The 27,558-nt window shown below is 37.2% G+C and overlaps 1 protein-coding gene across 1 annotated transcript; it reads left to right on the top strand.

Moving 5' to 3' along the window:
* The first annotated feature begins 48 nt into the window (after positions 1–48).
* SNX6 (sorting nexin 6) lies at positions 49–27,558 on the top strand. Its single transcript, XM_027670581.1, has 14 exons — positions 49–106; positions 263–310; positions 5,857–5,961; positions 6,719–6,829; positions 8,276–8,397; positions 10,353–10,476; positions 11,692–11,787; positions 13,114–13,219; positions 14,446–14,521; positions 15,768–15,807; positions 17,307–17,393; positions 18,255–18,414; positions 19,343–19,428; positions 25,731–27,558. Exons 1-14 carry the CDS (start codon positions 101–103, stop codon positions 25,782–25,784), a joined length of 1,221 nt encoding a protein of 406 aa, XP_027526382.1. The 5' UTR covers positions 49–100; the 3' UTR covers positions 25,785–27,558.

The raw sequence follows: 27,558 nt of genomic DNA, 5'->3' as shown, positions 1-27,558 counted from the left end.
AGAGGCGCCGCTCGGCGCCGCTGCCCCGCCCCGCCCCGCCCCGCGCGCCGCAGCCCCGCCCGGCCGCGGCTCCGGCGGGCGCAGAGCGCCGTGAGCAGCCATGATGGTGGGTCCGGTGCGGCCGCGGGTTGGGCCGGGGCGGGCGGGCGGCGCGGCCGGTCACTAATCTGTGCGCTTTGTCTCCCCATACCCTCCCTGCCGCCGGCCGTGCCGCTCCGCGCCCCCCGGCCCGCGCTACCGCCCTCGCCTCGCCCCCAAGCAGGAAGGCTCGGACGACGGCCCAGATTTCCTCTCGGAGGAGGACCGAGGTGTAAGTGCCGCGGGGAGGCGTCGAGACCCCGGCGCCTGGGCTGGGCGAGGGAGGGCAGGGTCGGCCCCTCCGTGGGGGCCTCCGGGCGCTGGCGGCCCGAGCCCGCCGCGTGGGTGCCGGGAGGGAGGCGGGATGCCGGGCGGCGGGGTCCCGGCTGTCTGTCCGCCCGCCGGGATCTGCGCCTGACACAGCCGAAATCGGCGTCTGTGTGCGTGTGTGCAGCCTTGGCTGCTCATTGTTCTGTCACACAAGTTTTGGAAAGACAGTTCTTTCGTGCTCTCGTTGGAACGGCTCGGGAGGGGGTTGTGTGTGCCTGGGGATCGATGTTCTCTCCCTGCGGGCCCCTCCCGCCGCACGCGCCCGGCGAGGCCGGTACTGCCCAGGCTGACCAGCCCTGGGGAGCACCAGGTTCCATCTCCAGCCGTGAGCCAGGGCCTGGGTGATGCAGTCCTGCCCTCTCTTCTCCCTTCAGGCCTTAGGGACTCTCCCGTAGATAACAATGGGGCATTTACATAGCAGGCACATGCTGCATAATAAACCCTGTATTGAAAAGAAGTTCTGTTGTTGGGACAGGATGCCACAGTTATGCTTCTTACTGAGAAAACCTTTTTCTCTGCCCTTCTGTTTCTTGCCTTCGTTTCTCTTTTGACTGTCGCATCCATCTTTCTTTAATTTGCCTGCCTCACTTAAGCAACAAATCAGCTAATACAGTATAATTCACTCAGACTGATAACCCCTCTTGCTTATTATCTTAAAAAAGACCAACTGAGCAAGATAGAAGAGCAGCTTCAGGGTTGCTTAGGTTGCCTTGGCTGTTGTGGTTATTGAAGTGACTACATACACTATATCACTAAAAAATACAAAAATCTGAGAAACACTGTGTTGGTATAAACTTTTATCATGTATGTATGTTGTACTCAGGTGTCAGATACAGTTTTAAGTACTAAATTAATTTTGACTGTATGCATGCGGTAGGAATTCAGTATTTTATGTTCCAGTTTATGACCAAAACTTTAAAACAGCATTCTAATATTGTATTGGGCCAATTCTGGCTACTGTAAAGCTTTTGCCTTTAATTATGCAGCTACTTTAGTAAGAATACTGGATAAAAAAGAGAGAAGGTGGAAATTGTTGTTGTCCTTTGAGTGTCTTCAGAAGAAGGACCAAAGAACTTGTTAGTTGTGGAATTGTATTTTACATAGGTTCTCCCTGGTACTTAGGAACACACTTTGATGTGCACAGTTAAGTTGTCTTTATCTGAAGGTGCAGGTAGAACACAACAATGCAGATCTGACCTTGTTTGAAACTTGTTTGTTTGGTTGGTTATTAGTTTTCCCTCTAAGGCTAGGTTGTCAGAGTTCACAAGGTAATTTGAAAACCTTAAGAAATCCCTTAGCAGTCTTGTTCGTACTGTTGTAAAACTTACATCATCTCAGTTGGCCAAGTCCAGTTTTCTTTTTTTTTTCCCCTCCCCCATCTTCATCCAGCACTAAGGAATTAAACCAAAATAGTGCCCTTCTCGTTTCCCTAATTTTTTTAGGTTTCTTTTTTTCAATCATCAGTCACTCTGGGGTTATTTTTTTACTGCTGTGTAAATCCTTAGGGTTAAAACACAAGTTGTTAGCTGCGTGATTTTGATTATGATACAGGAAATTAATCAAAAGCAATATGGCAATCTGTTCATGAATGGGTTTGCTATGCTTTAATCTTCAAAACAGTATAATTTTTTTCTTAGTAGAATAGTAAAAATAGACATCTTTTCATAAAGTGATTCCCTGGTTCTGATTTGTTGCCTTCCTCTGTTTGCAATTAAAAAACGAGTAGGTCAAGCCTTTATTTGAAAGCATGGATGGCAATTTCTGGTTGGAGTAGTTGAGCTTTTAGTTTTGAAAATCAGTACTCTTGCCTCTGTGGAATTCAGATATTGCTATGACAACTGTACTTTTAATGCTGCAGGATCACGTTCATCAGCTACAGTTAAGTTTAACCTTGGAGTGATGGGATGAAAAGAGGGCTGGAGTTTATGCTGATGCCACACAGAACAGTAATTCTCAAACAATTGTGTAATACCATATGGAGCCTTTTCCAGAGAACTGTAAAACTGAGCGCTGCGAATCATCTTTGAGGAAGTAGCTGTGGGTGGTCTGTAGAAGGAACTTATTGTAAATGCTCTGCATAAAATGAACTTGTGGGAATTGCTTTTCTAAATTTCGCTTAGGAAGATACTATTGAGTTCGCTTGGAGTACCACAGTTCCTGTTGAGATTTTTGTGCTCTCTCTAATGTAAACAGTGTGTGCTTTGAAAAGTGGTACAGTATTGCTCTACTAGTACTATCTTGTGTATTTTATATAGATATAAACTTTAGCTGAGTTGGCTAACACTCTTGTCTACTCATTCAGGGGAAATGAGCTATCCCTTAGAACAGGTCTGCTGGAAACTTAAAGCTGTGAAGACACTTAGTAAGCTTTTGTTGTAAAGGTATTGTTTGTCCCCTTGCTCTGTATATCTTTCTGCCTGTAAAGAACCTGCTGAAGAAAGGGTCCTTTTTCTCTAACATTTTTGAAAGATCTTAGAGCATAAAAGTTGGTGTTAATGGTAACATTACCTAGGAATGTAGGGCTTGGTTGTTTTTCCCTTGCCTCTATCAGCTTCCTTCCATTATCATTTGAAGTATAATTGATTCTTAAGCAAGAGCTTAGATGCTAAAATCCTCTCTTTGCATTGTGTTCTCTTTTAGTACTGTAGCATCATTTAGCCAGAGTTTTGGCTTCTGGTATTTTCTAGACCCTTTGAATAAAACAGGGACTTTCTTAGTAAAGCATAGAAAACTGTAAAGTAGCTAAATCAAATTAGTTTTTGTTTTGCAAGTTGTTCAGCATGGATGTAGAGTACGTATCTAAGCGTAAAATTATTATGTGATTTGTATGTATTAGACTTGGAGAGGGGCAAGATAAAAAGGGACTGTATCTTACCTCTGTCTTTTTCATACTTTAAGGTACTTTCAGTTTTCATCCATATCAGACTTCTTTTAGTTTTTCATTTCCTACTTCCTTTATGACTAGAAAACCATCCATTGGTGGTAGTTTTCTTTTGTAGTGATGAAGAGTTTGCTTAAGTTTGTTGTGCAGTGATGTTGTCAGTGAATTCAATTTCCTGTAATGCAATGTGAACCTTGTGTCACATGAATACATTTAAAGTTCTTCACCTTTCTGATTGTCTTTGACACCTTTCATAAATGCTTCATTACCATTGCAGACAAAAACGTTCCCCGTTGGCAGTCAGGCTACACAGCATAATTTAACATATGATTAAACTCTTCAAAACTGTTACAGACTTAACTCAGTGTAAATCAAATACTCCTTTACAGTTGTATGCTGTGAGTGAAGTTGTCATGTTTTGTTCTTAGTTTTCTCAGCACAGATAAAAGTTTTGTATCTAAAGCTGTGAATAGTGCATATGACCAGGGTGCTTTACATACCTTCTAGTGACAGACTTGATCAGCTGTTGTACTGAATCTTAGAATTTTGTGTAGTACCACTTTGTAAAAAAAAAAAAAAAAAAAAAAAAAGGAGGTGGAAAAGTATTTTGGTAGAAATATTTGTGACCTGTGAAAGATTACAAAAATGCCATTTAGATAATCCAGACTATTTGCTGAGATTACCATGTCTGTTAATGTATTCTGGGGGGACTGGAGAAAAAAAAGCAGTACCCCAGACAGTGTAACCCCAAAAACCTTTTTTACACACTGAAAAATGTGGTGTCATGGCATACAGGAGACATTGGTATGTCATTATATTTTTCTTTCCTAAATTAGATACTAAGAACATTGTAAACTCAGTAGGAGCTAGGAGGTTCTGGTCTGTGAAGTGATCTGCAAGGGACTGTTGCATGATAATATGCCTTTGTACCAGGCAGTGACCCCCTAAACCTTGGGAAAACAAAACAAAACAAAAGGCAATGCCTTTATCAGGTGTGTGCATACGTTACTGGGCAGTCATTTTAATGATTTCCAACTTTGCTGTAAGGAAAAGCTGTTACTACTTGTGTAATAGCTGTTGAACTCTTACATTTTGCTAGCCTAGCAGAATATGCTAGACTGCATGATTTTGGTTTACTTTAATACACTAATTCTAAGATACATTAGTCTGGTTGCTGCTACATAGACAACAGTTGTCCACACATTGAGGTTAGTTAGAGTGGGGTCTGGCCATTGTGATTTAAGATAAAGATAACTGATGGAAAGCAAAATGTGGCAGTTGATGCTTCTCCCCTAGTGCTGTTTCAGTGGCTTACAGAACTACCTTCAAAATCTGCTCATGTGTAACCTTTGTACTGTGTGTTGTTGATACTTAAAGCATTTCTGCACTTAAGTATGGACTTCAAAATGCAATCCTGAAAAGATTTGCATGGAAGAAAGTCTAGATCTTTGTAAGGCAAAACATTTTTATACTGTAGAACAGGATATTTGTAGAAAAAATGCAGCATCAAAGAAGACACAGTGCCTCAGTAAAAAGTATGCCTCATGAGCATGATGTTGAAATATTTTTTGACAATTTTTTTGATTTCAGAGAAGATTTCAGAGTTAGCCTTAATACTTGTAAAAACATTCTGAATGTTGGTTGGTCATGATGAAATTGTCATGGAACAAATTCCTCTATAACAACAAGGGTGCAAGAGCGAGGGGACTTGAATTTCCAGTTGGAGTCTAGATGAGGTTAGTTGCAGCAAGTACTGTTGAAGCGAGTTGCTGCCAAATATTGTGGTGCTCAGATAATATTCCAGTTTTTCTATATTTGATCATTGTCTCTTTTTTTTCGATATGACTTCGGAATTACTTTGTAAGAGAGTTTGGGTTTCATGTCTTGTAGAAAAAATATGCATATTCCTTGCACTTTTGCCGTTTTGAAGATATTGAAATCTTGGGTTTGAGTTTTTTGGTTGTGGGGGTTTCAGAAAAATATCTCTAAGAAGACTTAGCTCTGTAAAGCTCAGGATATTATTATTAAGTTTTTTCAATATATTATGAGAAACATTAAATGGAAAAATAGTGTAAGAAAGTTTGCGTAAATCAGATCTTTAACAGCTCTTGTTTCTTTGAAAGATAGGACCGCATTCCTCCTTAAAAGTACCTTTCCAACTGTTAGTATCTTTATAATTACCTTCACAAGTACATTTACTTAGAGCAAGTTGTCAATTCAGAGGAGTGAGGGGAATGAAGAGAAAAATGAAAGAAAAAACCTTCCAAACTTGCTACTGTCTGTAAATGTACTTCGACTATCTCAATTACTAGCAAGGTAATAATATACAGAAATGAAAATAGTGCACTAACAAGGAGTACTGTAAAGGAGATTATTATTTGTATAGTTATTTGTGCTATAAGGAGTGCTACTGGGATTTCTGTTTTTGCTGAGAATAATCTTTTAATGTTGGAGATTTTTGTAATCTGTCTTCAGCATTGCAGGATCAGTGTTCTTCTCAGAGGAGAATAAAGGAAATATAATTAACTTTTTTTTTAAATTAAGCTAAATAGATTTTTCTTTTTTAGCTTAGAGCAATAAATGTAGATCTCCAGACTGATGCTGCTCTGCAAGTGGATATCTCAGATGCACTCAGCGAGAGGGATAAAGTGAAATTCACTGTCCATACAAAGGTAAAAACTTGGATTTGTAAACTCAACACTTTCTTAATTATATACAAAAGAAAGTTTACTTAAACTGTTTATTGAAACAATCACTGCCCTAGTCCTGTAGGCCACATGATTTCTGCTACAAGCCAGAATGTCATCGGCCTTTTTGGCCACCTGGGCACACTGTGGCTCATGTTCAGCTGCTGTCAGCCAGCACTGCCAGGTCCTTTTCCACCAGGAAGCTTTCCAGCTGCTCTGCTCCCAGTCTGTAGCACAGCCTGGGGTTCTTAGGACCCAGCGGCAGGACCTGTCACTTTGCCTTGTTGAACCTCACAGAACTGGCCTTAGTCCAGGGATTCAACCAGTCCAGATCCCTCTGTAGAGCCTTCCTGCCCTCCAGCAGATCGTCTCCACCCAATGTCATATGCAAACTGACTGAGGATACACTCGATCCCCTCATCCAAATCACTGATAAAGATGCTAAACAGAATTCCAAGATTAAATGGATAAAATATTAAACATATCTCCAAGGGCAGAGACTCCACAACCTTTTTGGGCAACCTATTCCAATTGATTGCTGCACTAATTAAGATGAGGGTAATTACTGCTGAATGAACTTTTTTTTGTGTCAAATCCTTACTTGGATGATTCAGTTATTTTTACAGGGACATTTCTGTTGTTCCTTCAAGGTGCTTCTCATACAGTAATGAAAAGCATTGTTTTTTTTGTTGTGGGTTTTTTTTTGCCTCCCCCATAATTCTACCTCCTTTCCATCCTTTAGAGTTCCTTACCAAATTTCAAACAAAATGAATTTTCTGTTGTCCGGCAACATGAAGAGTTTATTTGGCTTCACGATTCTTTTGTTGAGAATGAGGACTATGCTGGCTATATCGTAAGTACTGGTGTTCTTTTGGTTTATATGCACCATTTTCTGTGGACTATATCAGAAGTACTTGAGATTGCTTTTAAATGCAGTAGAAACAGCAGGTGTTCATTCCTTCTAAAATCAGATCAGCTTCTCTAATACTTAATGCAATTACACAAATTTCCTAGTTGAAGCAAGCTTGGAGAAAAGTTACAGTAGTTGTAATACCTTCTTCCCTTTTTCTCCTAAGGGATGAGTACTTTCATCTCCCTCCAAGTGTACATTAGGCTACTGTGTTAAAAGTGTGAGAGATAGTTGAGCTGTGGTATTGTTTTTGCAAGCTAATGTTTCACAAGTTTCATGTTGCTTTTGTTTTAGCTGGAATTGCAGAGTGAAATAATTAGCCTTTTCCAGTTTTCATTATAAAGATCAGAATCTTTTTACCATAAATCAGAGCGGGGGAAACCAATACAAATATCATGTAGAACTACAGAGAACTTCAATACACAGTAACTTAAGGTTCGAAGTTTATTTCAAGCCTCCAGAGACAAGAGGTCTCAAAATAGTCACGTTATGATAGTGCATATTAAAAATGGGTGCTGCTGTTCATACATTAATTGCAAATAGGAATATTTGTCATCTTGGTATGAAAGTTAAGTATTCATTTTGTGTTTGGGGGTGTCTGCTGATGCAGAAGGTAAACAGATATTTCTAATTCATTAGGGGGTACATTATAATGAGTATAGTCTGTGATGTGTCATGCCCTTCTTGAGCTAGTCTTTTCTTAGTCAGCAACAGTTTGAAGTAACTAGACCTTCAGTGTGTTAATTACTAGTTTCAGATAGTTGATTGTCTAGATGCTGGATTTTTCGTTTTTGTAATGTGTTAATATAATGGGCCCATATCAGCAAACTAAAATTTAAGCATAGTTTAGCTTTGTTCTGTGTCCCTTTCCTGACAGCAATTCAAGATGAGTTTGACTGTGGTGTTTACTGTGTGCTTTGTTGTTTCAACAGATGCATCTTTAATGTCAACAGTGCTGCAAGAAAGCGCTAGTGTCTGCAAACAACAGGGAATGGTTTTCTTGGTTTAAAGTTTCTGGGAGTTATAAATGGATGGTGTGAAAACAGTTGTGTAATACCAAATAAGCTAAACCAAAACTCATTAGAAAATAATGATCTCAGGTTTTAATTCATTGTCATAGGAAAGCTACGTATTATTTGGTTTCTGTTGTAATTAAACTGAAGCCATTAGTTCATACTTTAGTAATCTTCAAGGACACTTGACCAAAATTGGTATAGCAATGCGGCACATATAACTCATGAATGAGAGACTTCATCCAGAAATGCTATAATGAATGATGAAAGAGAGCCATATATTAAAAAGCTGCAGGCAACCTACAGTTCCTGTACTGAAGGGCTGTTGTTTGACTGAGAAGATGAGAGATTAAAAAAATATTGGATTCAATTCCAGATTCCACCAGCACCACCCAGGCCTGACTTTGATGCCTCCAGGGAGAAATTGCAGAAACTTGGAGAAGGGGAAGGATCGATGACTAAAGAAGAATTCACCAAGATGAAACAAGAACTGGAAGCGTATGTAGACTTGATTACTACTTTATATCTTTATTTATTTATATCCCAAAACTTTTAAAGCTGTTTGCTGTCCCCTGTTTCCGATTTCAATGTAACGGTTCTCTGTGAGATATAGGCTTGAGAATCCAGTTGCTACATAACCAGGGGTAATCTTAGTGATCATGATCAGTGCCATTAGGAAAATTGTAGAAATAATTTCATGGAAGATCTTCTGAAATGGGAAAAATAAATTGGCTTGTTCTTGTACATTCTTCTGTAAGAAGGAACCTAGTTACATCCTTTTCTTCACAAAACATCTGCAAAGGGCAGAGATAAAACTAAGAAAGATAGAAGTTGGTGTTCCACATTTTAAAAGCATAATGAGACTTTAAGTTTATACATGTAGGGATTGACTTAGGGAGTTTTGCATGTGATTGGTACTGGAAACATACATGCCAACCTTCTGTTTCCCAAGAAATACGAAGATTACTAGAAAATATTTTTTGACACTTTTTTTTTTGTTGCTTTTGCACAAGGAGAATATACTTCCTGAAAGTAGTGTTTTCCCTTACTATGAATTTAATTTATATTAAATATCTGCTCTGAGGCTTCTTGTTCCATATTGAGTTACACAGTGAAGTTTCTCCTTGCTTCGTCCATTTTCCTTATCATGCATTCACTTCTTTGATCTTTTTCCTGTCATTGGTTTCAGTTTTCAAGTGTATATTTACGCTGCTTCTAGACTGCTTCTATCAAGAGCTCTGAATTGGCAAGAAAAGTACATAGAACTCTTAGAACTGCTGCTTTCTCTCCGAACTTCAGCTGCTGTGAGCAAATGTCTTAAAAAGCTCTGTATTAGTGATATGTACAACATAATTTACAGCAGAGTAGATATACACTTCATATGCAGAAAACTGGAAATTAGCAAAACACTATAGATTTTAAAGAATCTGGTTTTCCAGCGGCCCTGATCATGATTCTCTTGTGGTCTGGTTAGGGGTTGGATAACACAGAAAACTTTGGGTTTCTTCTACTGCCACCTCCATCCTCTGCATCCTCCTTTTTTGTCTTCACTGAATGACTACTACTCTCACTGAGATCAAACATCTCCCAACACTGGCCCTGCTGGTTTGCTGGTATGTAAATCTTAACCTCCTTGCACATAGTGGAAGGAAAAGTGTTGATTATAATTTCACTGTTTGACCTCAGAACGGGAAAAAGAGACCTTCCTGATTTTTAGATGAGTTACATCTTATTCACTGAATTTGCAAAGCAAAATGAATTATAGCAAACTTGTATTGATAATAATGCCTTCCTCTTAATTAAATTGCAAGTGAGTAATTGCTTTGAAGTTGAGTTGGCTGAACTGGGCAACTATGTGATTGTTATGGTTAAATGTGATTTTTTTGGTTGTACCTACCACTTAATTTCATTTTTAGAATCACTATGAAGCAAGACATTAACGTAAGCTTCGGCTCAAAAAGGCTAGGGACTCTAATGTGAAATAAAAGACTATCTAAACAGCTAATAAAGCCACATGAACATTTAAATAAGTAAGGAGGGTGCAAATGGGCATGGGGATGGAGATGGGGAGGAAGGAATTTGCTCATCAGTACATAGTGCCTAGTGACTGTAGTCTGTACTTCAATTTCTTGATTTTTTGGGGTGCTGGGACAATGACATTAGGTTACACGTTCAGCAAAACAGTGTCTGTTAGCTAACTTTAAAAATCAGAGTGTATTTGTTGACTCTTCATCAAAAGTCTCTCTGTAATGTGTTCAGGCTTCAAATTTCTCACTAGTGTTATCATTGTACTATTTATTTATGTCTGTATCAAATATCGGAGTGATAAACTATTATGTTGGCTTATGATTTTGTACCCTTACTGAGGATCTCTTAAAGCTGCTCACTAGGCTTATCTCAAACTTAATTGCTTCATATGAAGTTCTTATGTCTGTCTTATTTCTTGTTTTTAGTGAATATTTGGCAATATTCAAGAAGACAGTTGCAATGCACGAAGTGTTTTTGTGTCGCGTGGCAGCACATCCTATTTTGAGAAAGGATTTAAATTTCCATGTATTCTTGGAATATAATCAGGATGTGAGTATTGAAAACTGAATTGCTGGCAACAGAAATCAAGATATACTTTTATGGTAGGATGGAAAATTGATTAAGAGGGCATTACCTCCTGGAGCAAATTACATCAGTTCCTTCATACCAGACATACTTGTATTGTAAAAGTTATCAATTCATTTAGTCTGTAGGATTTCATTTTCTGCCATCTGTGGAACCAAATGCACTGTGCTCTAACCTCAGCATGAAAAATATTAATGGAAATTTAGTATTTTGGTGGTGATTTCACATGACATTATACTTTTCCACTCTGACTGAAGTTGTTTTTGTTGTTGTGAGGAAGAATGATACAAGAAAGATGGAACACTAATTTTTAAAATTTGGAACTGTGGTATAAATTCTGTTGCCAACAAAACTAGAAAGAATTTCTAATTAAATGTTTGTGATGAGTAAAGCCTTTTTGTTAACAATGTAAGTGAAAATTTGGTTATTTTTTTTCTAAGTATTGGACTAGTGTGGCTACCCACATGTTACCTACTGAGTTGAGATAATGGAGAGAACTTTTTGGATTCATAACTCTTTGGTGGTGGAGTTAGTGGTTGCTGATATTCTGCAAACAGCTTTTAGTTACTTTTTAAAATTGCAGGAATCAACATTGAATGTTAAAGAAATCATTACAGAGAGTAGCTCAGCTGCATACATACTGTGATCAAAATATGTTACAGAGGTTCCTCTGTTGCTTGATGTAGAAATGCTTACTGCTTTGGGAACTCAGTTACCTAAACTGGGCGAACTTAGATGGACAGGAAGAGTCTGAGGAGGCTTAAACCGGCATTACCCTTGGAAGTGAAAGATCTGTCTTAAGATCACTCTTAAGAGTGAGACATGGTTATATTAAGTCAGCAGCTCTGTGCATGATAAATACTGTATTATTGATTACTGAAGTGTACATCTTGTACATTTGGTATTAGCTTTAGGTGCTAGAATGTTGCCGGTCGTTTTCTTTTTTTAATTCCTAGAACAGTATTTTAGGTGATAAAGAACAATCTAGTACATGAGGTAGTCTGTCATTCTGGATGCATGGTGCCCTGTCCCCATTAGTGCAGAGTATAACACTAAGCAGAGAGCAGGAGAACCAGTTTAGGTGTAGCAAGTTATGGTATGCAGTTCTATTTATTTTTTGTTAAAGCTTTTATTGCGACCAGAAAAGGAATGAACTTGATAAATGAATTTGTTTTTCAGTTGAGTGTTCGTGGGAAAAATAAGAAAGAGAAACTTGAAGACTTCTTCAAAAATATGGTTAAATCCGCAGATGGTGTCATTGTTTCAGGAGTAAAGGTGATTATTGCTTCACATGTCAAGATTTAAAATGTATTAACATTGTTGTCACCTTTTTTTTATGAAGCAGAATTTTACATAGGTACAAAAATGGGACTTTTATAGTGATATCTAACTTAAGAATTTGTGGCAGACCATGGGAAAGAAGTTGTGGCCTGGATGCAAGATAACTAAGAGTTTGCTTGTGTGAAAGAGGGCTTTTGGTGCTCTTTCCCCCTGTTTTATGAAACTAAGTTTTTTTTTAATCCATAGATAATTGATAATCTGGGTTTTTTTTTGTTCCGGCCTGTCATTTTATATAGTGGGAAGGAGAACTCGGTTTGACAACTGCTTCAGTTCAGAAGTTAATAACACAGTGTGAATTTTACCAGCCTAGTAGAATCCTTCTACTGTTTCAAAGCTAAGAGCAGCAGTAGAGGTGATATGATGTTTCCCACTAGATGCAACAATGTAACTGAGTCCAAAAAAAAAAAAAAAAAAAAGAAAATGCAATTCATTTTGACTTTTCCAAAAGCTATAAGATCGGTTTTATAATAAGCATAAATTCTGCAGAGGATGGTTTTTGATCTCCTTTCTTTCTAGTGGTAACTTTCCATTTGCTAGCAATTTACAGGAGTTAAAGTTTCTAGTTTTAAAATCTTGAGTTTTGAAGCTGCTCGAAGGTGGATATAACCATGGATTAGTTACGACTTGGAGAAAAATGTAAAGTCCAAATAACAAGCATTTGTTGTAAGAACATTGTTCAAAGCCCATGTTGTAGGCTATTACGTAGTATTGAGCATCTGTGTTATTTTAGAGGGTTTTAAAAAAATAATATAAACCAAGTATCTCAAACTGTAATACAGAAAATATTAAAATTTACCTGCATTTACCAAATTGAAAAAAGTCTGTCATTAAGATCAGTGTTCTGGGCTAGGAGTTCATATCATCTCTGCTGTAACCACAGCATCTGTGCAACTGGGTGACTTTCATCCCCTTTCCCTCTTTTCTAGGTAGATGTCCTTTTATTAAGTACTTGACCTGTATTCTATTTTTCTGTCACCCTTTGGTGACCCTTTAGTAGTTAGTAGTGAAATTATATCCTTCATGTGTAGTCATATAGACCTTTAAGATGCTTGTTACAAATTCTTAATTTTTATTAAATTCTTAGTAAAACTTCAGCTCATAATGTAAGTGGAAAAGAAGTCAGTTTACATAAATGGTGTTTCAGACAATAAAAATAGATTGCATTTGCACACAGCGATGTGTAAATTTACTCTGCAATTGCTCTGTAGAGAGTGAGTGAATACTGGTTTTTTAATTGTTCTCTTTTTTATTTTTTTGTAGGATGTGGATGACTTCTTTGAACATGAAAGAACATTCCTTGTAGAATATCACAACCGAGTTAAAGATGCCTCTGCCAAATCTGATAAAATGACAAAATCACATAAAAGTAAGGTTTTTTCCCAGCGTGAAAACAGTACTAGTTAAAGTGGACAGAAGTTGTTCATGAGGAGAAGTAAATTTTTTTGTTTTGACTGCAAAAAGTGAATTTATTTCTCCAAGTGTAGCCTTCAGATAGTCTAAATCTGAGTTTCAAAGTTTAGGCTTTGCTGTAGTAGACTAGATGGAGTAAGAACAGCCTGCTGTGACACTGGAGATACCTTGACTCTTCATGCTGTCTACTTGAAGAGAAACATGTTATGTATTATTTTTTGAAGTCTGATTCTTAGTCATTAAGGTGTAGAGGTGGGTAATACATCAGTCCATATGATTTTACACCTAATGAAGTTGTTTTTGATTAGATGAGGTTGATTTCATCAGAATGCAATTTCTTGGCACACTAGGCATTGCATTACTGTGCTAGCGAAGTTACCTTTGTTAGTAGCAAACTTCTACTTAGGAAATGAGTTCTAGACTGGGTTTCCATTTTTCATCCATTTAGAGTGGAGACTGGAACGTGTACATTCAGTAGCCTGGTTTGCAGGATCCCTTTTTTTTTTAGTGAGACAAGATTTTCCACTTGGCTATTGATTTCCAATCCTGAGCTGAGTGCTGGCTAATGTGATTTATGAAAGCTCTAGATAGTCTTCTCAAGTGCAGTGCATTTATTTGAGAAAATGAAAAAGCTTCGGGTTAGGACTATTGTGTTTGGCTTAGGATTACTGTGTTTTGAGAAGCTCAGAAAAAAATTACCTATGTTGCCCTTGATTGTAAGTTTTTGTGCCTAGATAAATCAAAATTGATCTACTAGATTCTGTCTACTTTCTTGAAGTTTGTGTTTGATTTACAGATTCTGTCTTTGCTATCTACAGTAATATAGTTCACACAAAAGCAGGTCACAAACTCAGATTTAAATTCAGACTTTAACCATTGAGTTTGTACATCTTACACCAAAATGAAACCTAACAAAGTTTCACAATAAATTTAGCCAGTAGGTTCTAATCGTGTAAAATATTCCTAGGTAAATTACAGGCTGTGTGATTTGGTGAGGGCACCATTTTTATTGTGTGAAGTTATCCTTCCTAAAAAGTGACGTGATTGCAATTTTATTTCTGCTTTTGTGTTAAAGTATGTCCTTTTATAAAAACTCTTACTCTCAAAGGAAGAGAGGAACTTCAAAATTTTCAGAAAGAAGAAGAATGAAGTAGTAAAACAAGTGCTTATTTGTTTTTCTAGACGTGGCGGATGACTACAATAGAATTGGGTCTTCATTATATGCATTAGGAACGCAGGACTCCACAGATATATGCAAGTAAGATATTGTTAATAATTTATGGGGTAGTTTGATAAGTAGCAGTCTTAATGGTGACCTGCTGAGATTATTAGCTCTTGTTATAAGACAACCACAATTTATTACAGCTATATCACATTAACATATTTTTTCTCTAGTATTTCATTTCTGTAACAGGCTGCTTTTAATATTTTTGCTTAAATATTTGTTTGTAAAAATGCTGTTTTCTGCAGTTTGTAGAAAATTACACAGCTGAGATGGAAAAGTCCTCATAGAATAAGAAAGAAACCCAATGCTTTCACAATTTTTTTTAAATAAGTGCTTTGACGAGTGCAGCAAGCACAGGTATCAGTCTGAGTATATAGATTTTTTTGAGTGTTCTCTGTACCAACATCTTGAAAAACAGTTGTGCTGTTCTGGCACATTTAGGCAAATAAAGGAATCTACAGAGATCCCCAGAACTTTGAAAATAGAAGGGGGTCTTTATGTACAGATGTTTGTACTTTAATCTTTTAGTGATTTGCTTGAAGATGGAGTTTGGTGTATCTGCAAGTAAAACTTAATTAACTAACTTAAAGATGTGAACGGTGTGAATATGCATGCGTAGTTCATTAGTGTGATGTTAGTGTCAGTGTGACGACAGGTAGGAGATGAATAGGAAAGTCAACTTATTTTTATTAATTTACCTCAATTACAGTTATATACTTTCAAATGTGTTGATAGCTTACATATCAGTTACCTTGTTAAGAGTATTTATATTTGTTGTAGTCTGTTAGGGTCTGTCAGAAATCGCATCTGTCTTCTGTCAAAATAGTATAATTTGACTGTAATTTAGTCTGCTGTTAGACTGAAGCCTTGTATTGTCTCCTGTGATGAAGATGTGCCCCATGTTTACTGTGTGAAGAAAAGTACATTCAACTTAAGTAAAGGACACCTGATAATAGTGTAAGACAGTTAACCAGAGTGCCAGTGTTTGGGCTTTAATTCACAGAAGCATAAAGAATCCTTGAGGTGCTCTGCAATTATTCTTTAGTAAAACCCATCCATCTGTTATGCTTTGTTTGTCCTTTGCCTTTTCTTAGTTGCAGTTCCTAGATGTTTGAAGTGCTACAGTTTGAAACTAGTGTGTTCTCAGAGTTCTGTGAATTAGAATTCTAAGCTGTGCTTTTGCAGTCTTTTTTGCCAGACATAGGCTGTATTGTGAGTTCTAGAAAGGAATTAGACTGTTCAAATTAATGTTGTAATATAAACTTTTTCCTTTGTGCAGGTTTTTTCTGAAGGTGTCAGAGTTATTTGACAAAACAAGGGTATGTACTATGAAACTAATGTTGTGTGTCAATTAGACACTAATATGTGCATGTTTTAAATGCTTCTATATGAAGCATTTGGGGACCCCTGGTGGCCTAGTGGTTAGCATGCGGGACTCTCACTGCTGCAACCCAGGTTCGAATCCCAGTCCCCCGGGCAGATGGAGCTCGTTAGCCCTGTGAGGCCATCCATCTATGAGAAGGTCACTCTAAACAAACCTATGTCCTGAGGACCTCACTGCCATTGTCCAAGCTCGCTTGGCCCCGGCAGATGAACCTTAGGATTAAAGGGTGGGCTCAGTTCAGCGCATGCTGTGTCTCACCTAAAAAATCCATTGCGCAGGCTGGAAAGGTAAAAGACCTTTTCCAAAAATCTTCGTTCGCGAAGACTGGCCATTATTATATGAAGCATTTAAGCAATGTGTGGTATGGAATGAGAAAGCATAAGATTTCGTTCATCTGTTTTGTAAAATGATTTTGTAAAATGAACCTTAGGAATCTTCAGTCTATTAAACATTTCTTGGCAGTCTTCCCATAATACACTAGTAAAGCTTCTGTTCCTCTAAAATGCAGAAAGATCTTCCATAACTGTTACTGCGTATCACAGGACTTGTTATGGATAAAAGAAATGAAGAAATGTAATCCTTAATCCAAAAAATGGTGGTCATGCTGCTTTCTTCTGGAGCCAAGATCTGTTTCTGCAGTTATTTGAGTTGGAAAAACTACTGCTGATGCTTCTAAGCAGATTTTCAAATATCTTTTCTTTTGCCTTATTTATTTGGCTTACTAGAAAGCAGATGTATGCCATATATCAGGAGAACTTTCAAATGAAAGATGTGTGCATTTCCTAATAGACAATTGTATCTGCATAAATATGTACTTTAAAGAAAATTAACAGAAGTACTTGCTTTGACTCAAAATGTTGCATTTTAGAAATTATTTTTTTTAAATTAGGGTTTAAAAATGCACCTACAAACTCTGTTTCTAAATTCATAGAAATATCTATTTCAAATACAAGCAAATTAATTTATTGGTCTTTTTAGAGCATTTAGTACAAGCAGTTACAAAACTAGTCCGTAAAGGTGCCTTGAAAATTGCTTTTCCTTTGATCTCAGCAACAACATAAAACTTCTTGTGCAACTCTTAATACAAGCTTTTGTTTCTCTGAGGTTTTTCTAGCCTATGATCTATATAGTTGATATTGTGGGTAAAATAAAGCTGTGCTTACCGTAGAAATCTAGTTGTCAATTCCTGCTCACACAGTAGGTTATTGCTTACATTTTAATACAAAATCCTAATACTGCCTCTCATTTTGCATCTTTTCTGTCAATAACGCCTGACCTTAGTTTTTGAAAAAGACAAGCTGTCATGTACTGTATATTTTACATTGAATTTGTATCATACAAGTGAATACCCAAAGTCTGGATGTTTTTAAATTGATGCTTTACTTACTGTTTTTCTGTTTGGTGGTGGTGTTTTGTTTTGTTCTGTTTTTCCAGAAAATAGAGGCTCGGGTATCTGCTGATGAAGATCTTAAACTTTCTGATCTTCTGAAATATTACCTTAGGGAATCTCAAGCTGCTAAGGTGAATTTATGGGTTTTTGTTCAGTGGCATTGTGTTTCTTTGACATTAAAAAAAAAGAGAGAAAGCGATGAGGGATGATCTTGAGAAACACACAATATAGACAGGTTAAAATGCTGCCACCTCTCTCTTGTATGTAAGGAGTAACAATACAGTTGCTGACTGTGGGACTGACTGTGGAACTGTGTGAGGCACTTGTCAAGGCCAAATCATGCAGTATAACAAAAAAACAGTCGAAGAGCTGCTTGTGAATTCTGTGTGTTTGCAATGTGTTTGGTGCTTGTAAGTGCAAGCAATGCTACCTTTCTTTAAATATTAAAATTGGATACTCCATATGTTCTACTAGTGCTGATACAAAAACACATGGGCCAAATTTGATACTCTGTGGCTACAGAAAATTTAATTCTTATTGTTGTTGGATGTAAGATGATGAAATAACATCACAGAATGAGGAAGCATTGGATGAAAAATATCTCTAGTTAGATAATCACAGCAATAACTGTTGCACAGCAAAATGTTACTGTGGCAAAACGGGCCCTCTGTGTATTTAAAATATATAATCTAAATGTAGTTTGTTTCTAATCTAAGAAGCTGTGAAATTTCCTATAATCTGCCTTTTTAGGCTTTTTGGAGTTTCATCTAAGGCATCTGGTGCTAGCCTCTGTCCAACAAGATGAAGGCCAAACAGTATTATGTTGTGGGTCTTGCAGGATGAACTAAGTGAATGCAAATAATTTAGTAAGAACTGAAATACAGCAAGAAGAACTAAAATTAATTTAATTTTTTAAAATTATTTGGTATATAATAAAATCCTTGGGTAGAGTCTTGTAAACTCTAAACAAACTTTATGGGTTTTTTTTATAGGATCTCCTATACAGAAGATCTAGGTCACTAGTGGATTATGAAAATGCTAATAAGGCATTGGATAAAGCAAGAGCAAAAAATAAAGATGTGCTGCAAGCTGAAACTACTCAACAAATATGTTGTCAGAAATTTGAGAAAATTTCTGAATCAGCAAAACAAGGTATTTGGGTGGTCCTTGATCCTATGTTACTACTTGAAAGTTAACAGATTTTAGGATGCTACTAATGAGAAAAATAATCAGTATTTACTTATTTTAGAAAGTTCAAATTATACTTTTCTTTGGTTCCTCATAGCTCCATTAGGCAGAGCTAAGTCTAGGTGCAAACTACTTGTTAACCTCTTTTTTTCATATGCACAAGCTGTGAAACAAAATAGTAACTGCCAGCAGTAATGCAGTCAAATCTTTTAAAGTGTTGTTGAAATTCCCCTTTTGGTTTTATGCATTATTCTGTGAAGGCACCAGTCTGTCTCATATATGATACTACATTAGAGAAGAGAGAAATAATGAAATGAGATTTCACTGCAACTTGCTGTCTTTTTTTTAAGTTAATACTTTTGTGAGTTAGTAGTCATCTGACTCATCGTTTGGGGCAGATTTGTTCAAGGTTTAAACACGTGTTCTTCTGTTTTTATGATTTAAGGGTTGTTTGAGCCAGTAAATCTGGTTGGTGATTCCTGTAAATGAGACAGTGGAGAATGAGTGATCCTGTTAGCCACAAAGCTATATGAAAAAAGCATGGTGTAGTTCATTCTAGTTTTAGCTTAGTATATTCCCTAAAGACTTTCACATATCAGCCTTCAAAGAACAGTGCAGGTGGAATAAGAGAATTAAATGTTAAAAGCAGTCTGTTTTCAAAATAGCTTTTTGTCCACAAAAGGCTACCTAGAGGTGAGGAACTGCAACAGTGGTTTGCTTTCATCTAACTGTGTAGCAGTATTTTTGAGCCTGGAATGTGCTGAGATTAAACTTGAGGTTTTTCCTTTTGCTTTCTCTCACCCTTTACCTCTTCCATCCTGAAGGAAAGTCTGTTAACAGCTGAGGCCACTAGCAAGGATACTGTTAATGAGTCCACTTTTATTTTCTTTAGAACTGATAGACTTCAAGACAAGAAGAGTTGCAGCATTCAGAAAAAATCTGGTGGAACTAGCAGAACTGGAATTAAAGCATGCTAAGGTAACTGTGATCTTTTTTGGCCTGTGTTTCAACTAATGGTGAATATTATATGCTTGATTAACCAAAATGGCTATATTTGTTGTGCGATACGCACTTCATGTTCAGGAAGGGGCATTTGAATTTAAGCATCATCCAGAAAGGTGAACTTTCTTTAATAATAAAGAAAAAAAGTATAGGTGAAGTACCTCTGAGAGATTGGTATGCTTGAGGTGCCTTTGGAAAGCTCATCTCTTCAAAGACAATTTTGGCTTCAGTTTTATGCTTCTTTAGCTGTTTGATATTTATAGCTGCAGAGTTTGAAAACCTGCCTATTTTTAAAACCTCATCTTACCATTTTACCATGGGACAGGAAGTGGTTTCTCCTGTTATCCAGATGTTGAGATTTGATGTACAGGATAGGTTAACTATTAAGCATGAAATCACACAGACGTGAACTCAGATCAATATGATTAGTATGCTTTTTGAACCTTTTTGCCTTTAAATTCTAAAGTGTTAACAAGAGAGGAATGTTGCAGATAGCCTTTTCAGGGAAATTAATTTTTGTAGGAAAAAAGCTTTAAGAGGCCTGTAATGTCCTTAAATTTCACAATGTATTTGATTTTTTTAATCCATATAAAAATATGGTTAGCTGCTCTGATTTCATAGACAAGTACAACAGTCCTAGGAGGCAGCTTTCTTTTAAAAATCAGCTCTTTAGCATTTCTCATTCTTATCACAAATCTGAAACTGCATTGGTTATGAAGCTGTGAATTAACTTAAAGGGTATCTGTTGAAAGGACTAGTTACAAGGTGTATTGCTGCTTTACAGTCTTTCCAGTAGTGTTGAGGGTGTCATTCTTCATTCTGCTAAACCCTTTGTTTGCAAAACTAATGAAACTAATGCACTGTAAAAAGGGTTGTTTGGGGGAGTTTTCTCTTTTTTTTTTTAACCTTTTTCGGTATAAGTTCAGCTTAATGGGATATTTAGCTGATAAAGCAATCAATAAGATATGGAAAACTTGACTCCTTTTTCAGATGAATAGTTCTTACTTTAAATAGTCCAAGCAGTCATTAGTTGCAATAGTTTTTATTGATTTGCCATATCATGCTTTTAATAAGGGAATGAATCCACAGGCTTCTGTCCTGCTTCAGTCATTGACTCTTCATCATCTCTTGTAACTGACTCTTACTGAAGACCCCACATGCCTTGGAGTGGAATGTTTAAACAATGTCTCTATCCTCTAAAGTACCCTTAAAGAATTATTTCTATTAACTATAAAAATCACAATCTTATAGTAATATTCTCTTGAATTTTGACATCTAATAACTGTGGAAGGGAGGGGGAAGATGCTTAATTTATGTAGCTTTTAACTTGATATGTGCTTGGTGTCCTCAGTTTACCTGGAAGAGCTTGAAGTTTTTTAGCTGTTGTCCCCACAGCTTGTGTTTAGGACTTAGTTCTTCAGATAGTCTCTGATTTACCTTTTCTTAGTAAATTTACTAAAAAGGAGCATATAAAGCTGTAATAGAAGGTTTGAATTGTAATTCTGTTTCTGAAGGTGAATTGCTGCTGACCCTTTTCACTTACTTCGTCATAGAGCACAACATTCACTAGACAGTTTTGAGTATTTAAAGCTTTACAATATAAAAGGCCATTTTGACTAAGAGTGACAATTCTCAAAATGTTAACAAATATTGTGACCCGTTGAAGGAAAGGATATTTCGTTTCTCATGAGATTTGAAAGTTCTCTTTTTTTCAAAGCCAGTGTTTCATATTTAAAACAAGCTAAGCTACTACAGATGGATCAGTTTGGTTGCTGTGTTTTTCTTTATATGGATTTTGAGGCTCTCATTTCGGGGGGTGCTAGGTAGCCCTGTTTTTGGCTGGGTTAAGTTGAGCTGTTTCTAGACACCTAATTCAATTCCTCTTGTGGTACAGCCAAAAGAGGACTAGTAAAAGCAAAAAAGAAAACTGCTTTTTTCATGTAGGCAATATATTATTTAAGTCAGATCGAAAGCTCCTGCTTCTAGGTTTTGGACAAAATACTTTGCCTGATGCTGCAGCAGTCTCTTTGTGCCTCTGCACCTACTGGAGGCAGGCATGTGAAGTTTTAGCGACAACAAAATGGCTATTGCTTGGTCATTAATGTGTGGAGCACAGCACTTGCAAACTTTGAAACACGACTTGTTATTCAGGTCTAAGTGTTTTTTCCAGCAAAAATGCTAAGTGGGGAGGAAGTCTGCGAACAACAGAGACCACTGCTGCAGGCTTTTGCTAGAAGTCTGCTGTTGTGGGTTTTCTTTTGCTGTAATGCATGTGTCCAGACTAGATGTCATGCAGATGCATCTGTCTCTGAATCAGTCCCCCCATGTATCTTTGGAGCTGCCTGGCACAGAAGACAAGGAGGTGAAATACGATGTTGCTGTGGGTGCTGGAACTCTTAACCTGAGAGGCTTTCTTTTGGAGGAATTCAGCCATAAGGAAGGCTGCTGCATGACTTACTGTTAAAAGTTATTTGCTCTGTGTGGAAATAAAAACACAAATCCAAACACAGAGGTCACTGCACTGAAAAAGTCAGAATGACCAAAGTATTGATAGAAGGTTCTGAGATATGGCTCGCGTTTTGTGAGCTGTATCTGGCTGTGTAGCTCTAGAAGACCGGATGGTGATAGGGAAATAAACTTTGAGTAAATCAAGAACACTATATATACAAATACTAAGTGAACCCCCGTTGCCCAGTTACAGTTATACTACTTCCCTATAAAATACTTCTTTAAATCTGCTGATATCCTCTGATTCTTTCCTGATTGCAAATCAAGACTTCTGAAATAAAGCTAAAAATCAGACTGTGGGTTGAGATTGCTTTAAGTTGATGAAAGTGCAGGCTCCTGCCAGGAAGTATGATGATGGATGACTGTTCCTTTCTTGTATGTTGGCACAATTATATGTGCAGCTGCATAGTAAGACGGAGCTTAAAGTTGCTCTGGGTTTTTCTAAGCTTTACTTTAAGTCTTGTTTCCACAGCATCATTTGTATACACAGATTCGGCTGGGAGGGTCTGGCAACAAAAGAGAGCTGCCTTCTTATCAGCAGCATATACCCTAGATTTACTTAGAATAGCTGCCGAGCTGCAGCTTTAGATTCTCCTTGGTCTCTGACCTATACTAAACAGATTGATGTTTCTTTTTGTGTGGCCGTTCCGGCTGATTATCCCCCTCGGTAGTGCTTCTGTTTTGCTAGTGCTGTGTTTCTTCATGACTTCATGCAGCTGAAGCTAATGTGAGATCTGATTAAGTGTTTGGCCATTTTAATGCAAAAGCTGCATTTGGTGTACTATTCAGTATTTTAAACAGCTGGATTTTGCGGTGTTCCTGTGTTGGACTTCATGTCCAAGAAGGGAGGTTTGATAGCTGGTGAAACTGTAAAGGTTATAATCATATACTTAGAGCACTTGTAGCCTTGGCTGTACTTTTAGAGTCTTTTGACATATGAACTGTAACCTAGATAGCCACTCCCTTCAAATAAAAACAAATAAAAAACTAGAAACATATTTTCCCCACAAATATTAATATATCTGCTCTTGCCTCTCTGAGTTTTTTTTTTAAATAATTTCTTGTGTTACTAGCAACAAGTCTGTTTGGAACTGACAGAAGGAAGTAAGCAAAATGCAGTGCTAAGGGATTTGATGAAATGTTTTGTCAGTAATTCTTTCTTTCCTGAAAAGGATGTTTCTGTCACTGTGGTTCTGTCAGTAATTTTAATATCTACAGCTTAGGAGTCTGAGCTCACAAGAAACACTTTTCTGAATTTATCTGAATGTCTCGAGCTGTGCTTATATAAGTCAAGTATGTCAGATATTGCAGTCAGAAAGAGTAATGCCCTTGATCTATTATAATTTAAATAAGGTGGTTCTTTTGAACTTTGTAAATTTGATCAAATGAAAATTAATTATATGTCTATTTGGAAAATTTTAGTAGTCTGGCTGACTGACTTTGGAAATGACTGATGTGTAAAGGATGTTTTCATGGTTTAACCTTGGCTGGCAACTAGCAATCAGAAGAGTAAAAGTGAGAAAACTTGTGGGTTGAGATAAAGACAGTTTAATAGGGAAAGCAAAAGCCGCACACACAAGCAAAGGAAAACAAGGAATTAATTGAGTGCTTCCCATGGGTGGGCAGGTGTTCAGCCATCTCCAGGAGAGCAGGGCTCCATCATGCGTAATGATTACTTGGGAAGACAACACTCTGAATGCCCCCATCTTCTTCTTTCCCCCACTTTATCTACTCAGCACAATGTCATATGGTATGGAATATCCCTTTGGTCACTTGGGGTCATCTGTCCCGACTTGTCTCCTCCCAGCTCCCATGCACCCCCAGCCACCTTTCTAGCATGGCTGTACAAGAAGCAGAAAAGGCTGAGTAAGAGCTGCTTGGCAATAATATCATCATCTCAAATATTATCAACATTGTTTTCAGCACAAGTCCAAAACACATCCCCATATTAGCCACTGTGAAGGCAATTAATGCTCCCCCAGTGAAAACTACAGATGTATTGGTACTGTCTATTTAGATTGCTACACAATGGCCTGTAAATTGCCAATATACTTCATGCTGCTGTAAGAACGTGGCCAAAAGACTCCTGTCACACTTTTGTTACCAGTAACATGTGCGGTTCACAAGTATACTTCGGACTGAAGTATTCCTTTTCATTCATTAGTTTATTACAGTCAATAATCAGCTTTTCAGTAACAGAGACCTTAGTTTATGAATTCTGTACACCACAAAGATAGGGCACCAAGTCCCCATGTATCTTGCTTATATAGAACTTGTTCATATCACAGAATTACAAGCCTTCTAAGAAATAGCTTATGATGCTCCTTTGCCAATATAGGCATAAAAAGACAAGAAAACTGCTGAAGCTGTAACTGAAATTGCTGCCTTCTGGGATAAGACTGAGAAGGATTCAGTAGGCATAACTGAGAATCTTCTGCTTTGGAGCCTTTAAATCAGTTAATTGCTTAATCTGGATTATAAGACCCTTGATGGGGGATAGAATTATGATTTCTTACCTTTTTGGGTAAGAAGGATGTGTCCTTCTGCTTATCTGCCATAGGTCATTTGGAATGCTTTTAACTGGAAAAGTAATTACAAATTCTTTAGTACTTCTGTGGACTGTTTATGAGGGGCATGCAAATCACAGCTACTCACATGTTTTTGTCTGTCTGAAGTTTTCTTTACATGTTTCTTTTTGGATCCAACATTTTTGTTAGAAATAAGCAGCTTTTCTCATGTTCCTAACTGGGCATTCAGAAAACTGTGTGTTCTGCATTTTATCTGAATCTGATAGGTATTACTCTTAACACTATCAACAGCGTGACATTTTTTTCTTACACAGAGATTTCAGATTTGGGAACAAATCTAGTCCAGCTATTTCATAGTGAATAGCTAGTAGTTTATAATGATCTAAGTGTAAATGAATGCACAAACCAGTGTGAATATTGTGAATACCACGTTGTTTTGGTGTTTTTCTTCTGCAAAGTAAATCCTGGCTTGTCAATCATATTTGGTTCAATTTATGAAGGTGTCGGTTCTGTAAATTCATTCAGATACCTGAAAATCAGTCTGTTTATGGTATAGTCAGAATGCTTTAAATAAGATTAAAAACTGTTTGGAAAGAAGGGCGGAGCTTGGTTTAGAGTTAAGGTGAGGTAATGTTCTGATAATCACTTCTGTAGCTCCAGATGTTATTGCTAAACTCAACTTTGATGGCTAAATCACCTGGCTAAGCTGGTAAATCAGTCTGCTGTCTTTCAAACAAGGCCTGTCCTTGAACAGAGCTGTGAGCTGGGATGGCTGCTATAAGCAAGGAGATCCTGAATGCTGTAAATTGTTTAATACTTGTTGATAAATTCAGTTTTCAGAGTAATATATGCATACTTAGGCTTTGGGAATCATATTCCAGTCACAGACTAATGGTTACTTGCTATATAAAAAATTTAAAACTTTGCAACTATGAACTTCATTCCTGAGAGAGTGCTCTGCGATGAATAGTTTTTGTGACTAGACTAGATCTGAGGAGAAAACCTGAAAATGGTACTAAGTGCTTATTTTTGAATCTCAAGTTGGCTCCATTTAGTGCCATGACACAATATTCCTACATTCAAAAAACTCTTTTAAGGTAAAAGTTTCTTATACAAGTATTTTTCCATATGCTTAAAACTTGTCTGTTCTGCTTTAATGCTGGTATTGCTATTTAAAAAACATCTGTCACAAGCGTAAAAGAAAGAAGAGAAATGTGGTGATATTTTTCTTTATTTTTACAGGGTAACTTACAGCTTCTGCAGAGCTGTCTGGCAGTGTTAAACGGTGACACATAAGCTACGCTCCGTCCTCCCACTAACAAGGGCTGCCCTCCTCTGGATTTTGTTTTCATAACTTTAAATAGGCATTTACAGGTCCCCGGAAAAAACATTTGACAAAGTGCACATAAGCAAGCTTCTTCTTTCAAAAGAATTAGAACAAACACCTGAAAGTAGCTCCAGACTATATGAACAGCATACTTGTTATACATACATATTCATGTTTATTTAATCATCATATGCTTTCATTGTTCAGAAAACAAATGCTCGGGTTTTGTGAAAATAGCCAATGTAATCATATTCATGTTATGAATACTATGATACAGCTGCAATCTTATTTACCTTTGTAAGTAATTTCTGAAATTCACCATTCGAAACACATTATTCAAATGGCCTAAATATTACCATTAGATATTTCAATATTGTTACTATAATGACATTGTATACACTGTCTTAGTTTTTTTCCATGTACTGATATCAAAAAACTTATCTTTTTTTCAATTGTGAACATTTCTTAGAAATTTTGGAGAATTTTGTGTAACCTTTATAACTATGATTTAAAAAGAAAAGCAGATGCATTAGTATGTTTGCCTTAACTTGTAGACTAATCCAATTATTGTAAAATAAACCATGAAATCAATGATTTTTCTAAAATTATGCAGACATTGTATCATCTGTAAGCTTAATCTTTTCTAGTAAATTAGATTTTTTTTTTCTCTACTCATCGCGTAAAAACCATTGACTAAGTACTGGATTGGTCTGACACTACTCGCCCGGTACTTTTTCACTTGCATTCTCAGGTTTTATCTCTTTGTCTGTGACTTTCCTATCCAGTGTACTTAAATTGTTTTGAGCTTGGTGGCTGACTCTGCAATTTCTTTGGCAGAAACACTTTACAGAGAACTTCTTGGGGGTTTCTTTCCAGAAAGGTGAAGTAGTAGCAGAAGGGAGTTCAGAAAGTGCATAAAATATCTATGAAAGGTAATACTGCCCCACTGTGATACAGATAAAAAGATTTGCTTCAGAAAAAAAAGTGAAGGCATCCCCTATGAAGGAATGTGTGAAAAAGATCTCATTCTGCTAACTGAACTTAGAACTATGAAGCCAGTTTTAATAGTTGTATTGATTTGTGTCTTACTTGAACCACAAATTTTTTCCAAGAGGTGCTGTTCTGTTGTGTAATTTCAGAATGTTGTAAAATTAGGCTTTACTTGATGAACTGCTCTTCACAGTGGGATTGCTGCTTTATATGGGTTTGTAGGCCTTCAGTGGAGCAGCAGAATTTTGGGTGAATAGTGTATTTGGAAGTGCAGATCAGTGTAAGTCAATGTCTCTGTGGTTACAGATGCCCTGTACTGCCGCACAGAGGTGAAAGATTTGTTTTGTTGTTTGTTTGTTTGTTTGTTTTTCTCAAATAGGGTGAATTGCACAGTGTAGTATACTTACCCTGCTGCCTTGCACATCAGAACATTGCAGAGGAGTTTGCATTGTGTGTTGATTCGTGTACGCATCACCTCAGGCTTCGATGGCCAGTGCCCAATGGCTCTTGGCAACTCGCCTAGTACAGAGTATTCCCAGCAATGCCTACTGCACTAATACTGTGCTGTTCATCTTCCAAATATAACAGGTATAATTCCTAAGGAACTCATCTATAAATAGACTATAAGGGACAAAGATGACAATGTATATACAGTTACCAAAATTGTAAATATTTTAAGTAGATGTGGGAACAGTTTTTAGGTTAGTTTTTGCTGTTCAGTGTTACTAGCTCATTAAATTTTTTTCAATCCTC

This window comes from Neopelma chrysocephalum, unplaced genomic scaffold (genome assembly GCF_003984885.1).
Source record: "Neopelma chrysocephalum unplaced genomic scaffold, ASM398488v2 Primary Assembly neopelma1_24, whole genome shotgun sequence".
Classification (NCBI taxonomy): domain Eukaryota; kingdom Metazoa; phylum Chordata; class Aves; order Passeriformes; family Pipridae; genus Neopelma; species Neopelma chrysocephalum.
This window is presented reverse-complemented; position numbering and strand designations above follow the sequence as displayed.